The sequence below is a fragment of the Tursiops truncatus genome, chromosome 16 (assembly GCF_011762595.2).
Source record: "Tursiops truncatus isolate mTurTru1 chromosome 16, mTurTru1.mat.Y, whole genome shotgun sequence".
Lineage (NCBI taxonomy): Eukaryota > Metazoa > Chordata > Mammalia > Artiodactyla > Delphinidae > Tursiops > Tursiops truncatus.
In genome coordinates this window covers 23,377,164-23,394,823 of record NC_047049.1, presented here as the reverse complement: position 1 = coordinate 23,394,823, position 17,660 = coordinate 23,377,164, and the positions used below count along the sequence as shown (strand labels likewise).

General features: G+C 43.2%; 1 protein-coding gene across 1 annotated transcript in view; it reads left to right on the top strand.

Annotated features, from left to right (window-relative positions):
• The window catches only part of SORCS3 (sortilin related VPS10 domain containing receptor 3), a 580,427-nt gene that overhangs the window by 516,449 nt on the left and 46,318 nt on the right, over window positions 1-17,660 (top strand). The window contains exons 15-16 of the mRNA XM_033842145.2: window positions 15,631-15,748; window positions 16,756-16,889. Of these exons, the coding sequence (XP_033698036.1) occupies window positions 15,631-15,748; window positions 16,756-16,889 (252 nt within the window). The remainder of the gene's footprint in view (window positions 1-15,630; window positions 15,749-16,755; window positions 16,890-17,660) is intronic.

Here is a 17,660-nt window from a genome sequence, read left to right as displayed (position 1 = left end):
GTACCTGCTGTGCTACCAGACACGAAGTCACAGCAGACCCATTCAAACACAATCCATCTGAAAAAATATGACCAACACATGAAAGAACTACAAAACAAGTAAATGGTAAGGGGGTAGGACAAATTGTAGTTGCCAGTGGATATCAAAGAAGAGATTAAAAATAGAGTAGCTAGGTAGGGCTTTGTGTCTGTGCAGAGAGGGAAGAGCAAAGGTATTCTAGGTGGGGGAACAGTGTGAGCAAACATGGAACGGTAGGAATATGAACTTGCCTGGCCTGTACAGGGGAGAGTGAGAGATGAGAAGGGCCAGAGATGCTCTCAGCAAATTGTCTAGGGCCAATTGCCTCGCTGAGTCCCTGTATAAATCCGATTCTAATTGGCATAAATCTCTGATCCATTGTTCCGCCAGCAGAGCTAATAGCCAAAGGGAAGGGGGAGAGATCACATTTTGCCTAGAAAATGATACAAACCCCAAAGCTGCGGAGGTTTGAAAAAAGTGAAGACCTTCTTTCTACTTCAGAGACCGTCACCTCATGCTTAGCAGTGGACATGCTCTCAAATATAACCCTGGAGCAACACGGAGACCTAGCCCTGAGCTTAAATACATTGTTTAGCCCCTAGTAACTACATCCGATAAAGTCATTGGAAATGAAGCAGTGCTGCTTCCATGGACCTGTTTTTCAATTCTCTGTTGTTTGCCAGAAGAGTCTGATTTTACTTTGCCCAAAGTAAGTAATCAGCAAATCCAGTGAAACTCCCCAATCATCGCCTCTCAGGCTGACTGCTGGATTCACGTCCTTCAGGTTGTCACCAGACTTGCCATCCATTCAGAGGCCCACTGAGTTGGGGCCAAGGAACACAAAAGCAGAATGCATGCCTACATAGGGGGCTTGGGTGATATTGGGAGGTACTGGCAGCTGGCAGTAGGCTGGGAAGAAAAGGCTTATTTTGACCCATGGATTGCTGTGTGGGATGGGGTGATGGCTGAGAACATAGGTCTTGGAGGTCCACACTCCAGGGACAGTGCTCAGACTGCCACTTAGTATCCCTGTGACCTTAGAGGTCTTACCTTCCCTCTGAGCTTGGGGTTCCTCGTGTGACTGTGAGAATTAAGTGAAATAACCTCCACTGAGTGACATTGGAGATGTTTGCAGCCTCCAGAGTCTAATGATCAAGAAACGGGCCACCTTCAGGGAAGCATTTTGGCCAACTAGAGCAGGGGTCAGCAGACTGTCTCTGTAAAGAGTTTTAGACTTTGCTGGCTGCAGGGTCTTTGCTGCAGCGACGTGTCCCTCCTGATCTAGTGTGAAAGCAGCCATAGACAGCATGTAATGAGTGGACATCAGTGCGTTCCAATAAAACTTCACTTATGGACACTGAAATGTGAATTTTCACATGGTATAAAATATGTTCCTTCATTCACTTCCCCCCAACCATTTAAAATGTAAAAACCATCGTTAGCTTGTAGGCCATCCAAAACAGGCCTTGGGCCAGGTTTGTCCCACTGGCTATAGTTTGTTGACTCTGAACAAGAGGGTACATGGAGTTTAATCTTTTGTGGCTGTGTTATAAATACCATTTGAATTGTTGACACAATTTCTACAAACTTAGAAACTCTCCACAAACTACTATCCATACTACTTACCCATATCCATAAACTACTTCAGTTGTACTGTCTTATGGATGTCCTTGGTATCCGCTGCGGATTGGTTCCAGGAAACGCCCTGCTCCCCTGTGGGTACCAAAATTCACGGATGCTCAAGTCATTTATATAAAATTGCATAGTATTTGTATATAAACTTTGAACATCCTTCCCCATACTTTAAATCATCTCTAGATTACTTATAATACTTAACAGTGTAAAGGCTATGGAAATAGTGGCCAGTGTGTGCCAAATTCAATTTTGCTTTTTGGAACTTCCTGGATTTTTTTTTTAATGTTTTTGTTCCATGGTTGATTGAATTTGTGGATGTGGAACTGGCAGATATGGAGTGCTGACTATGTTGAATAGACAAATCATGTGAAATAGTTAGGAAGTTTCTTCATTTCTTATTTTAACCATACAGACAAGTCACACCTTTTCAGGAAGCCCTCCACAATTCCTCCAGCTCTTACTTATTTTCTTTCATTAAATTCCTATCTTAAGCTTCAGTGTTTGGATCACAGATATATTTAGTTTGGCCTTCACTTTTCTTAATGGAGCTAAAATTTGCAGGCAGAAACATCTTGCAGCACTGAGCCCAAACGCCCATAGTCCTACAGGGCGCTGGAGCTGCATGGCAGCTGCCCAGTTTCCATCGCGTGTGCTATTTCTTCCCCCACCTCTCATCTGATGTGCATGACTTCTCCAGCTGCGTCAGCTTACTCATTGTTCATTTAAGTTGCACTCCTGGCTCCTGTAAGATTCTGAATTTGTGATTCACAGTGTAGATTCTACATCCATAATTTCATACCTATATTGTTTTCTTACAATTCTTTTTGAAAGTTTTAAAAATACAGTCAAGTACAGAAATCGTATTATGAGCACCCGCGTGCCAGCAAACTGGAGTTAATAAACATTAACACGTCATCGTTTGGGTTTCAGATTTTTAAAATAAATAGCAGGGCATCCCAGGTAGAGTTGGCTTTCTTGGTATTGCCCATTTTCAGAACCTTTCCCCTCACTCCCTACACAGATCAACCACTGATGTGACTTTGATGTATATCCTTCTAGTATGTCTGTCGATACTTTTAATACATGTTTAATTATCCATAGAAATATATGTGGTATCGCTTCGTGTATTTTTAAATGTGTAATTATCTGAATGCCGTCATTCCTCTACATGCTTCTGTCACTCAGTATTATCTGTCTTGGGACAAATCCATCTGATCCAGACACATAATGCTGTGGCGTTATGTCATGACATGAATATGCACAATTTATTTCTCCATTTTCCTGTCAATGGACATCTAGCCTGTTTCCAGTTTTGCACTATTACAAACAGTATTGTCCAGTCTTTGTATATGCCTCCAAATGCATACACAGAAGTTCTCAGAGCTACATACCTAAGAATGGAATTGCTGGATCATGGTGAAGTGGCATTGTCACCTTTATTTTTGCACTGTGTTCTAACTGTTTTACATATTGGTCATTTCTGCAGTTGAGGGGTTTTTTAGTCTGAAAGATTCATGAGGTTGGCAACTGTCTTATTTGTCATCCTCCGCAGCCCTGAACATGGAGGCCTGTGCATAATTGGGGCTCAGCAGATACATCGAGAGTGAATAATACTATTGGCCTGAACTGAAAACTATTTAAAAGAAGGGGCTGAATTTTATCTTTTTCCTGATTCTTTTTATCTCTTGGTTCAGGATTTGACACAAAGTAGGAGACTGAGAAATATAACGACAGAGGAAAACTAGGCGCCTCTCCTTCCCCTGCTCTTTTACAGTTCTTTTGACTCCCAGATATTTCCTCCTTGCTCAGATCCCATCTTGAACATCCATCTTCTCCCTCTTGTTTCCATCTCTTAGGTTCTCCTTCATCACCCAACTCCTGCCTCATCTTTCACAGGTTCACAGACCACACTCCCATTGTTGTGTACTTTAAACTTTCAAACCCGTTGAAGGAGCTTATTAAGTTTTGAGAAAAGAGTCAAAGTTGTTTGGACACTGAATGATTTCTTTCAGTGCATTTAAAAATCAGCTTTCTTTCTTTTGCCTCTTCAGGTCCAATGCCTTTTAGTCTCTTTTTCAGTCTTGCCTTCTTCTCTCCTGGTACTTATTTTCAAACCTTTTAATCCCTGCCTCTTTTCACCATCTCACCCAACATCATATCGTGTAACTAACACAGGCTCTGCGTGCAGGACTCCTGGCTGTTGATTCCCTGCCTATTTCTATTAAGGTCTAGTTCATGTCTCACTTTCACTCAGTGCAATTCCCCTGCAGCCGCTGACCTCCTTTACTACTAATCCCTTCTATACCCTAATGGGAAAACGGTCAGGTGGCGTGGATGCACACCGAAAGCCAAGGACGTGGCCTGAATTTCTGGAGACCAGCTACTGCTGGCCTCGAAGCCTGGCCTTTCCAGGACACCGCTCTTTCTGCTTTGATATGAAATCGCTCCTCAGCAGCTTCCTCCTTGGATGCGGAGAGGAAGGGCCTATGGAGGCAAAGGAGGCGTAAGGGAGCCTAGGCCTTTCAGAGAGAGCTGAACTCTGTTGGAGCACTTGCAGGAGGACTCAGGAATCCACATGTGTCAAGTTGCTGTTACAAGAACATTGATCATTTGTTTATTCAACAATATGTATGGAGTGCCCCCTACAAGTTAGGCATTGTTCTGAGAGCTCCGGGAGCTGGGCTGAGACATAAACAGGATAGCCGAGGTCTCTGCTGATGGGAAGTTGCTGTGTTCTGCAGCCTCTTCTGTTCCCTACAGAAGAAAGGTCAGTTCTGTATGAGGTTTATTTCAGCTCTAATATTTATGGAATATTTTTCCATAATCCAATTGAGTTTTAATGGTGGTGGTGGTGGTGGTAGTGTGTGTGTGTGTGTGTGTGTGTGTGTGTGTGAGAGAGAGAGAGAGAGAGAGAAAGAGACAGACAGACAGACAGACAGGGCGAGAAAGATTTCAGGGTTACCTGTAACTTCCAAAAACTTAACCTCTGGCTGTGGATTCTGATTACTGCTTATCTCTTAGTCTGAGAAAGAAGAACACCGTCAGTGAGTGGAAGGGAATATCACAAAATATTAAAAGTGTTTACCTCCAGTGGGGTTTTTATTTTCTCAACTATAAATATTTATAGTTTTCAGTTTTTATTTATTTAATTTTGTTTTGCGGTACGCGGGCCTCTCACTGTTGTGGCCTCTCCCGTTGCGGAGCACAGGCTCCGGACGCGCAGGCTCAGCGGCCATGGCTCACGGGCCCAGCCGCTCCGCGGCATGTGGGATCTTCCCGGACCGGGGCACGAACCCGTGTCCCCTGCATCGGCAGGCGGACTCTCAACCGCTGCGCCACCAGGGAAGCCCTAGTTTTCAGTTTTTTATGAGAATGCATTCTTTTTATATCATTTATAAAAATTTACTCATGAAATAAAAAGCAGCTTCCAGATAACAAAAGAGTAGAGGCTGCGTTTAGGTATGTGTAGATGATTGTGTGGGTCATACTTGCTCTACCTTTGAGGTCATGACCTAGAGGAAGGGAGAGTCATAACTACCCACCATCACTCCCCAGTGCTGACTAATGCTCTGAGTAAATTAATACTAAATCATTTCAAATAAGCAGGCTACTAGAACCCAATCAAAGACAAGAATGGAAAAAGACAAATCCCACTCATAAAATAAAAATTCAGGAAATTGCTAGATAGTGGCTTCTGATGAAGCAGTGCTCTAAATAATCTTTTCAAGGTCATCTGGTTAATTTATGCTGCGTTTGTAAGTTATTGCGTATTTTTAAAATTAATGAAAGATTTAATTATAGCAGGGTTGCCTGTGACCTTTTGTGAAATGACTTTATCATAAATCTGCAGGTATTTCAGAACTGTTTTTCAGGTTTCTAATAATTTGTTCTTAAATTAATGACATCCAGCCAGTGAAAGGAGTTGAGGCGGAGTAAAAGGATTGAGTTGGGATTTGCGGTTTCCTAGCAATGGCTAATTCTGAGTCCTGGACGGAGGTGGCAGAGAAGATGGTGTGTGACTCACCAGAACCCACAGCTGGTTTAATTGTTTACTTAGAAGAATGAGAAATAAATCCAATGTGTTGATAGGGGAAATTGCAAGTAGCCAGTCTGGGTCATTGCAGAGCCTTTGATTTGGGGCACGTTTATCTACATGTCAATGTGGAGGCAACACCTGGACCAATGGGAGACTCCCTCTTCCCTGGTACCCAGAGGGATGTCCCCCTCATTTGTGAACTGAAGGTCTGTGCCTGCCCTCCAGCCTGCTGGCCATCCATGAAGTCCAATTTCGATTCCGTCACCCTAGTATCTCTGACCTTCACCCACCTTAGGGCCTTGATGAGAGCAGCTAAGCTGTCTCTGGAGGGGAGCTCATTTCCCTAGAACCCAGAATACATCATTGTCTGTGTCATTCTGATGACTTATTCTGCCCATTAGACTGTGCAGAGGAATGACAGATCTCAGCACATCAAAGAAAATCCTCTCTTAGAAGAACCTAGTAGCACACATTTATAGTTCTAGAGTTGCAGGCTAGAGCTTGGAAAACCCAGAGCTCTCTTTAGACACAGGAGCCTTAAGGAAAAGCCAGCAAAATGTGAAAGTGGGTCTTGTCTGAAGCCTCCCCTGGTTAACCATAGCCCTGGATGTGATCACGTTCTTCCAGCAATTGCTCGTGGTACTATTGTCACATGTGGCGCACCATGGCTCAACCTGCAAGCTGCAAAGGTATCCCCATGAAAAGCAGTCAGTGTTGGTGAAAAAATTGGGGTTCAGGTGACTTGGGTTCTAGTCCTTTGTGTTCTTGAGCAGACCACTACTTTGCCTGGGGCTTGATTTCCCCAGCTAGCAGGTGAAGGGGTTGGGCCAAAGGTTTAGCCCTAAGGACCCTTAGTCTTGAGTACTAAGACTTAATAGTTCTGTTTGCTCTTTTCCACGGCCCAGGAACTCCCAACTAGAGGCCAAGCCAATGAAGATTGTCGTAGTTCAGGTTCAGGTACCTCATTCTCCACATAGTAAGTGCTTTAGACCTTGAGACAAATTGGGCCATAATTGGAGCTCTCTAGGTAACATCTTCTCTGCCTATTCCTCTTTTCTTACTTCCTCCAGCTGTGCTTTCAGTTTTATATATTTCATCGTGTTTTCTGCCTTCTATGCAAGCAGCCTAAGGGCCCCCCCCCCCCCCGCCCTGTGCCCATACCTCTGTGCCACACTGTGCAGTCAAATGATGGCTAATGAGTCACAAAATGCTCAAGTGGGGATATGAGAGCCTTGTTGAAAGCGGTGCTGAGAACTGTGTTAGAACATTAGCAGCAGCCGCCTGAATTGGACTCCTGGCTCCAAGAACTGTTCACTGCGTAACCTTTCACTGCGCTAAGGGTGACACTCAAAACATAGGGAAAAAATGCTACGAAAATTCAGAGGAAAGAGATCATTTTTTCTTCCAAAGAAGGAAAGGAGTGGAGAAGGAAGAAAGATCACAGAGCATGTAGTAGAAACGTTAGCATTTAAATTAAAACCCAAAAGAATTATCCATCAAGAAGATAGAAAAATCTCAAAACCTGCAGAGTGCCATGATTGCATAATACAAAAACCTACGAAAACTCAAGGAGAAATGGAAGATTTGAAACGTTATAAGGGAATAGTTTAATAAACTTCACATAGAAACCAACAGACCAGGCAGTCCAAAAGTTAGTGTGGTTTTGGATATGAATGACACTATTGCAAGCTTGATTTAAGAGAATATATATGCAACCCTCCACACAACAAATAGAGAATATGTTTTCTGAAAAAACATTTAATACATTTTTTAAATTGACTACATACTGGGTCCCATACAAAGGCTGGACTAATTCCAAAGAGCTGATACCATTGAGATGATATTCTCTCTGTTCAATCAAAATTTTAAAATGATAAGAAAAATAAATTTAAAAAACCCCACCTCATCTGCTTAGTTTTGGTTTTTAAAAGAGAAATCAAAATGGTCACTACAAAATACTTAGATTTGAAACGATTTCCTTCTCCTTTCCCCCTTTCCAAGAATTACTGCATAGTATTTGACTTCAGACTTGCAGAATGGGTAGGAGTTGGACAAGATCAGATGTTGGGAAAGGCAGCCCCGGCAGAGGAGGCCTCCCATGAATGTCCATTTGAAGCCTAGCTCAATCTTGACTTTGAACACGGCGCTAGGGCCTCGGTTTCCTCATCTGAAAAGGCTACACCTAAGATTCTCAGGCCTTGTGTGGAAGATTCGGGATAATAACAGCCGGGGAACATTCAGCAGAGTCTCTGGTACCTGATAAGCATGCTATCAATGGTGGCCATCAGTGGTGGCCATTATTAGTATCAGGGCATAGGAGTGGCATAAAAGTGGAGTTGGTGAAGGTGAGAGATTTTGTAGAAGTGTAAGAAAAGGATTGAGTGTCAGCCTAGAGGTTAAGAGAGAAGACATACTGAGGGCTGAGTCTCTGCTAATGCAGAGGTTTCTAGTCTGATGTCTGAGAATTCAGTTGAGGCAGTAACAGAAAGAGGAAAGTCAGGAAGAAACTGGCAGAGTCAGCTTTGGCCTTGTTCTCTTTCTTAAGGTTTTCTTCAGGCAGGCAGAGATGGGAGAGGTGGGGGTTACAGGAGCTCAAGGTGCTGGTGCTGGAGTGACTGAGGAGGATAAGGGAAGGGGGAGGGCCTGGGGCAGCTTGAGGACAACACAGTATTATCCTAGTGAAGTTCCACCAGATGTTCCCTCAAAGGTCAGTCTGCAGTGACATCCTGCTAATCTAACTCCCCACGCACTATTGGTTATATCTTTTGCATATTTCCAGTGGTTTCCTAGTGATGAATTCTTATTCTTTTCCTCGCGGAAAGATTGTGGTCAACCACTGTCTCCTTGAAACTTCTTTCAGCTTTTATAACTGTATATAAAAGTTGGTGTATTTGGAGGTCGAAAAAAGAACCAGGTTACTATGCAGGGGAGAATCAGGTAACCCAGAGTTGCTCTCCTGTAAAGACGAAAACATCTGTACGTAGCCTGCTCCTCTAATTACATTTAGTGTGGCATTGTTTCCACCTAAATTATAGCAATTATATATGAAGATCCCCTTTGAAATCATTTAATTAATGAGTAGCTATCCCTCTGTGTGGATGGAATTCTAAGGAAGTCTTTTATTTTTGTAAACCACCTCCCTCCCTCAAATTAATCACTTCCCTACCCACAAGGTTTACTCAGGTCTGGATGGTGGATTAGAGAAGGTGTGTTATTTAGGGTCCCAGCGAATCACAGTTGTTTGTGGGAATCCCAGCACAGACCGTGATGACAAGGGGTAGAGACACTGCTGCTCTTTCTCCTGGATTGTTTTAGTCCTCCTAAACCTCAAAGGACACACAACTCAGCCATGTTCTTTGGCCCAGAGATAAGGGTAGATAGAGCTATTACCCCAATTTTGGAAGAAGTGGATGGTTTTGATAGATTAATTCTACCCATTAATCAACCCAGAACTATTTATTGAGCATCTGTTATATGAAAGAAGTGCCAGTGGAGACAAAGATGAATGACTCTAATTGATAAATCCTTTGTGTATGGGGTCACCAGGAGACAGATAGCTTGTCTACCTGGAGGTAGACATAGGGATTGAAAGAACATAAACTCTTGGAAATCGTCTTTAAGGAGCCATGTTCCACCTAGACTATTTTTGCATCCCATCCTTTCAGTATGCGTGTCACTGCTTAAAAATTATCTTCTGTGGGCTTCCCTGGTGGCGCAGTGGTTGAGAGCCCGCCTGCCGATGCAGGGGACACGGGTTTGTGCCCCGGTCCGGGAGGATCCCACATGCCGCGGAGCGGCTGGGCCCGTGAGCCGTGGCCGCTGAGCCTGCGCGTCCGGAACCTGTGCTCCACAATGGGAGAGCCCACAACAGTGAGAGGCCCACGTACCACAAAAAAAAAAAAAAAAAAAATTATCTTCTGTGAGGAAGCTGAAAGCTTGAGAGATGAAGTGATTTGCTCAAGGTCACCTAGCTAATTTAGTGGCAGACAAGGATTAGGAAAAGACAGGTCTTCTAGTTCCTTGCCTACTACTTTTGCCACCGTGCCCAGACCACCTGTATGTTCAAAGTTAAACAGTCACACAAGAGGACACTTTGTGACCAGAGTCACATTAGCAGTGCAGACAGATAGCAACAGAGGAGTTTAATAGAAAGAGAGAGATGGTCTCAGGTTTGTAAAGCCCAATAAGAAGGTGAATCTGGTGTGGAGCCAAAAACTCTCATGAAAAAAAAAATCCAGGTGACAAGGGAAAAAGAAAAAGAAAAACAGAAGTAATAAATTTTAATAGATTTTTCCTGAAAATCCATATTGTGAAAAATGGCTCTGAGAATTCATTAATTTTGTTCTGTGGTGGGGAATAACTTTTTCAGGGGAACTAAAGGGTAGGCTACCTGTTTCCAGACAGTCATGTGTATTTATGTATAAGCCTTTCTGCAAGGCTCTATAGGAGATGACACACACACACACACACACACACACACACACACACACACACACACACACACACACACACACACACACACACACACACACACACACACACACACACACACGACAAAGCCCGTGCATTCTAGGTTAGTATTTACCTTGCAAAAGGAATTTTGAGCCAACCCCATCGAAACCTCTTGATGAGCAGGGCCTTGGGTATGAGTCTGTGGGGGTCCCAGCAATGAGAATGATGGCGATGGTAATGAATATTTATTGTCAATTGGGAGTTTTCAAGATTTTCACATACATTATCTTGGGGTTTTGATTATGTTGATGAAAATATGCTTTGAGTTAAGAAGGGGGACTGGGAATACATTTCTGAAGAAGGAGGTCAAAATAGTTTATCTTGGTAATTGCAAGGAAGTGGGACTGTGGATGACAGTGAATTTGAACATGCTAGAAATTAGCTTTTTTGCCAAAGACTTGAAAATGAAGCCACCCTCTCAAATTGCCTTGTTCCATTGGTACCCAATAATCAGCCATTCTTTGTCAAGCAACTATAGTTGAAAAGCTTTATGTGGTCCAAAGAAGGATAAGAACATTCCCAGCCTTACAAAGCTTTCTAATTGGTTGCTACAAATTTGACCAAAAATATAAGAAAATTAAATTCTGGATAAGTGGTCTAGAGCAGTGTTTCTTAACAGGTGGTCCTGGAGCCAACAACATCAACATCACCTGGGGAGTTATTAGATATGCAATGATCAGGCACCCAACACTACTAATTAGAAGGCCTGGGTGTGGGACAATCTATATTTAACAAGCTCTCTAGTTGATTCTGATGCAGACAGTGGAGATCCTCTAGTCTAGAGATAACGGGACCATTTGAGTTTCTGAGGAACGAGAGCTCAGTATTATTGGAACAGTCACAGAAGACTTTCTAAAAGAAGTAGTACCTGTTTGGGGAATTACATTATCCTTTTGGAGATGTTCCACATCTTTGGTTCCTCCACCCTAGCCATCTCTTGAGTTTTTGTATTCAATTCGTTTATGAATCACTTTGTTTCCCAAAAAGTTACCACAAGTGGGACGAATATGCTGCCCCTGCTTTACTGGTGATAAGCTTAGAGGAACATTTCCAGGAGATGAGAGGCTTGTATCTGGGAAGTTGATTTCTTGTATTATTATTTAGAAACAGTCTAGGTTTTCTCTTGCTCCAATCCGGGACCAGGTGGATCTAGTCAGTGTTTATCACCTCAAAGTGACGGATGTGGTTTCTAATCCCTCTGACTTCCTCTGCAGGGTTCTCACTTCTACAGATCCTGTTGTGAATTTTAACATCTGTTCTAAGGGTAGTTATGAAAAGGGATGAGAAATGCTTGAAATTAAGTTAGTCCTTATTGTATCTCCGACTTAGTTTGCTGTGTTTCTGTCATTTCTTCTTCTTCCATGAGCTCCAATCAGAAGAGCAGTGAATGAATCCAGTACTGAACAGAATTAGGGAAGCCAGATCTTTGCAAAAGAGAGACCCTGCATCAGAGTCACTTATGCCCTATAGGAGGGGGGCCACCACGAACTGAGAGTGGATGGAGAGACGGGAGTACATCAATGTCTGAAAGTTACTAAGGGGTTTTACCCTACTAATTTTAGTTGGGATCCAGTGAGAAAATGAACAGAGCTCATAATCCTAACATTAAATGTTTAAAAATTTCATCTGGCCCAGGAAAATGACCCCGTGGGAGAGCATACTAGCCAACCCCTGAGTGGAAATATCAGTGTATCAATTTACAGTTTGGGGAAGGACCTGGAAAACATGGTGTAAGGAAATTTGGGTTAGAAGCTAAAGAAATACTGGTGAAAGGAATGCACCTGCAGAAACTGTAGAAGAGAAGAATCTAAGTTAGTCCACAAGTTCTGAATGAGCCTCTATTTTATGTTCAGTTCTGAAATGAGCCCTTAGATCAGAAGCAGATATCCCTAAAAGCCGGGAAGGCCAATGACATGGACATCCTTAGAGGCTCGGGGTCAGTTAGGCCACACATACTTGGGTGATGCCAGCATCCTGTTTAACATCAGCCCTGGGAAACGGTTAAGCCTGAGCTTGACGTTCTCTGCTTACTAACTCCTGAGCCGTTCCTTTCCTGTGTGGGCAACTTTTCTATTAGAAAGATCTCTCACATTTTGTAAACTTTTACACTTTTATTTTTTGTTATTTTTTAATACTCATGAGATCTCCCTAGAGTGCCCATTTATTGATCTTCCCTCCACTGCCCCTTCCTAAGTCATCCCCAGGTTAACCAGCCATAGTTTTATACCACTCCTTGCTTGGATTGGTAGATGAAAAGTGGTCTCAAATCATATCGCCATTTGTATTATTTCTTGTGCCTCCTGTAACAAATTACCACAAACTGGGTGGCTGAAAAAACAGAACTTTATTCTCTCATAGTTCTAGAGGCCAGAGTCCAAGGTCAAGGTGGCAGCAGGACCGCGCTCCCGCTAGTGCACTAAAGGAGAATTCGTTCCATGCTTGTTCCGTCTTCTGATGGCCCCAGGTGTTCCTTGGCTTGTATCTGCATAACTCATCTTTGCCTCTGTCTTCACATAGCCTTCTCCTCTCTGTATGTCTCTCTTCTTTGTATCTCTTATAAGGATACTTTTCATTGGACTTAGGGCCAGGACGATTTTATCTTCAGATCCTTAACTCACAACTGCAAAGACCTTTTTCCAAATAAGGTCACATTCACAGGTTACAGGGAATAGAACATGGTCATGTCTCTTTGGAGAGCCACTATTTCATCCAGTACATTGTCTGAGTCCCTCTCTTTTTCAGTGGTCCTTAAACTTTGGGAACTGTGAACCCTTTTGAAAATCTGATAAAAAGAGATGTAATGTCTCCATAGATAAATACACACAGGCCAGTAAAAACATATTTTATTGCAAATTTCAGGAGATTCAAACTCCACTACCACCACCAAAGCCCCTACATGTACTACTCACGTGTATCCTTCTTGAATGGTGACATCCAACACTAAGTACAATTCTCCTTTGTTATGTAGTTAATGTAAAACAGACCAGGATATTTCCTCTTTTGTTCTAGAGAATATACAAAATTCTGCATTCATTAATGCATTCTAAGATTACCTTAAGTATTTCTGGTCTCTCTGAAGTGTTTACTTACATTAATTACATTGTATACAAAAATTCTTAAGCTGCATCATCATCATTATTATTATGTATCCTGAGCTGCACCAAGCCCCATTTCTTTTATCCAGTACTTATGTAGTTGCCAGGGAGGGACCTGATATTTTTCCCTGTTATGTCATATATTATTAAACTCAGCCTGTCTCTTCAGTTTGTCAAGACCTTTTTGGGTCCTGATTCTGCCATCAAGCATATTGACTGTTTCTTCCAGCTTTGTGTCATCAGAAAATGCCATTTCCAATGATGACCATTATTTTCATGTCGTCAAGTCATTAATAAAAATGATGAATGAGAAAGAGCAGACAGCAGAACCTTGCAGCTGACTACTCACCCCCTCCCTCCTGGTTGATTTTAATGCCTTAATTAGGTACTGTTCAGCCACATAATTTTACTAGCACCTGGCTCATGTTTTTCCATCTTTTCTTCAAGACTGCTACAGCAGACCATCAGATGCCTTGTTGATATCTGGGTAAATCATGTGCCTCATATTTTCTTCTTCTGTATGCCTAGTAATCCTTTCATAGAAAGGAATGGGATTCATCTGACATGATGTATTTTGTGATCTATAGAATAACTGTAAACTGTTTGGAGTAGGTAGAGTGTTTTGTTTTTTGTTTAGCATCACTCATATCCTGCTACCCAGAGTACTCCAATCAGGGAAGACTTTCTAGAGGAGGTAGCATTCGAATGTGGGAGGATTTGGATAGGCTGGATAGAGAGGGAAGAAGACATTTATCAAGGTTTCTCCCACTGTTTATTTTTTCTTGATGAGCTTTTAACCTTATTCTCCTCTCTTAAATAGAAACTTTTTATGAGATAACTGTTTTGTTAAAGATTAAAAGTTGACTGACTCATGACCTTTCCGTGAACTGAATCAGAACTAAATGGGAGAAATGCCTTAGCGTAGACCTGGCATGGATGTATTGGATTTGGAGACGAATGAATATGGCAAGAATGCAATAGAATAGAGAGAACATCAGGGCAGGTATCCCACGCAGTACTGGCCACACAGTCCAGGGTATTCTAGCCTCTTGGTTCCTACTACTCAGGGCTGAGGTAAGATTCATGCAAAGATCATACGATTTTACTAAAGGAGAGACCCACAGTCACTCCCTCAAAGTCTGTTTAATCTTTTTTTTTTTCAGTCAAAGCTCTAAAAAGCTTTATTTAACGAGTAAATGATAGGACATTAAAAATCATTTCCTAAGGTGTATTTTAAGTTGTGTGATCTACAAAACAATTCTTTCTCCATTTCACAATTTTAATTAGCTCCACCCCTCCCAAAGCATCCTCATCTTTCAGATAGAAGAAGGAAATGTCCCTTGAGGAGAGTCAGTCTCTTAGGTGTCACTATGAGGATATTTGAACTTGGGAAGAGGAGAATCCAGGGCTGTGAGCATGATTAATTCTTGCTGGAATGGAAGCCGTCCGATTCCTTGAAAGACTTCAGTGGGTTTTGGTTCCCGGCATGACGGGTCTCCCCTTTACATCACTCTGATAGATGCCTTGCATTGTAATTACGAGACATGCCACCTGAGTGGAGTATGGAAGATCAGTCTTTTTTTCTGTTTTTCTAGAAATGATTGATCATTCATGTTTATAGGGCTATCAACTGCTGGACTTTGAAAAGGTCAGTATTGATTAAGTCGCGCCGAAAGTGTGCTTCTTTGCTATATGAGTTCCTCTTATGAGACGACTGATTTTTCAGGGCAGGGGGAAAGAGGGTGGTAGTCACATGAACTAAGCAATGAGAATTTCAACTAAAACACACTTAGATTCAGTCAGAATATTGGAATTGGCAAGGTCATACTTTAGATTAGCTAATCCACACCCACCCTTCCCAACATACACATGTACAATTTACTTTACAGATGAGAAAACTGAGTCCCTGCCTGTGGACCTCAGTAGCTATAACAGTAGTGCTTACTTTGAGAAGAAGACTAGATGTGAAAATACAAGGAGCAGGTCTACCTGTGGAGAGGATTGTAGATGATTGGGGAAGATTTTTCCTTCACCATACCTTTCTATATTTGAAAGCCTTCCTGTAAAGCACATATATTACTTTTGCAAAAAAAAAAAAAAAAAAAAAAAAGTTGGTTTTACACCCACAGTGAATACCTTGTCAATTGGCTGTAGTTGTGTGGTCCGTGGACTTCCCCTCAATAGCCTTCACAGACCTGGCTTTAGAGGAATCGTTCAAGTCCAGGCTGCAGTTCAGCCCTCTCTCCCTCCAGTCTTGCTGCACTAGACTAGATGCTGTGACTGACTATGGGGCTTGATCCGCTTGCCTTTCTCATTTGTCCCCTGAACACATAGCGTTTTTGGCCACTTCAGCCTCCACTCGGAATGGCAGTTGGTGAAGGTGGACTACAGATCTATCTTCAGCCGGCGCTGCAGCAGAGAGGATTATGAGACCTGGCGCCTGCTCAATCAGGTACAGTGCCGGGCGGGGGTCCTGTCTTCTAGGAAGAGGGGCCACTGCAAGCCCTGTGCGGTCCTATCGGACCCTCCTGTTTGCAGAAGGAAAGTCGTGGGCCATCTGGGGATAATGGTGGGTTTCGGGGGAGGGTTTGGAACCCACACACCCAGGTCTAGCAGGGGCAGGTGATATTTTGGGACCCTTTAGCACCCTGGAATCCTGATCTACTCGTTGAAATCACCGAGCAGCCTGGGGAAGTGGTGATAATGGTAACCTGGGATTTTAGTGCTGCCCATGCGGAAATAAGCCCAGAAAACTAGGAGACTCCACCAAAGATGTGATCATCTCACCTTTTACTGGGAAGCATGAGAGCATTTCTCAGACCAGCCTGAAGTCAGTACCCAGGAGCGTTGTGGACAGGACCGCAGAGAAGGGGTGAGAGGTGGAGGTGAGGGGCTCTAGCAAGGCAGATATTTAGTGCTATGCAACATAGGCAGACTTCTTTTTTCTTCACAACTATTGGGTCCTTATAATTTGTACCAACAAATTATTATCCTCCTCTTTGTGCCCTTGACTAGGAATAAGGACTTGGTCACAGTGGTTTATCATAGAGAGGGAACTTATTGGGTCCACTTCAATTTTACTCTGAAGATGATGTGAAAAATATGCCAGAAGTGGGTTCTTTTCCGCTGGAATTTCTGCTGACGCCATTCGGGCAATTGCCGGGTGGTCTGTGAGGATGACCTGGAGTGTTTGCATTCTCTGTGGAGGTGGAGAAGAAACAAGACGAAGTAGCCATCACTGGCTAGGTTGGGTGGAGGGGCAGTGATAGGCCAGCCTCCCATAGTGTTCCTCTTGCGGGGTAGAAAAAGACCAGCCTTTTAATCTTGGAAACTCCTGAATGGTTCCTGGGAGGGAGGTTTCTGCATAGAGTGATGAAAAGAGAATGAAGAGGCTAACGCTGGTTTATTTCACCATCTCTGTGTTTTTCTGCCTCTCTCACTATGGACTTCCTTCCTAAGGGGGAGCCTTGCATCATGGGAGAAAGGAAAATATTCAAGAAACGCAAGCCAGGAGCTCAGTGTGCCCTGGGCCAAGACTCCTCAGGGACGGTGGTCTCAGAACCCTGTGTCTGTGCCGACTGGGACTTTGAATGGTGAGTCCCTGGGCATCTCATTGCCAATTCCAGCTAGACATTTACTGGTTGGGGGGATGAGGGTGAAGATGAAGCTGGGGAGGAAGGCATGCCTAAGAGATAGGTGTGTCTGCTGGCCTATGGGCCTGGCTGCCCCAGTTCCTGGCCAGATGGGATGTCTGCATCCCTGGAAGGAGGACAGGAGGAGGCGATTTCACAGGGAAGATCACTGTTCTATCAGAGAAGCATGTCCAAGGAGACTTCTTCCCATCTTCAGTTAGCATCTGTCCTGGAAAGTCCCACAGAGGTGGGGCTGGGCACAGAGAGCTCAGAGAGCTGCCACCTTGGGCAGTTACCTCCAGAAACGTTAGCTAGAATTGTACTCTTCCAAATGAGCTCTCTTATCATCATTTCTTTTTTTCTCCCTCTAATGACAACCACAAAGAATGACTTTGACTCTCACGTATTAGCTAATGACTCACAAATTTCCAAATATTTACCTCCATGTCTGGCCTGTCTCTCCTCTTGGATGGGGACATTTGTGTCCATCTATTTACTCAGCATCCATCTTCCCTTGAATTGCTAATAGGGATTTCAAACTTGGTGTGGCCAAGCAGAATTCTTCCTGAACACCCACTAGTGGAAGCAGGTTTTCAACTTTTCTTAAACCACCACCCCCCATCCCGGACCAGTTTTTCCAAATTCAATAAAACACACTGATATCCACTCAGTTGCTTAAGTCAAAATCCCAGGAGAGCTTGATTTTTCCCTTTACCCTCAGGTCCAGGCCAT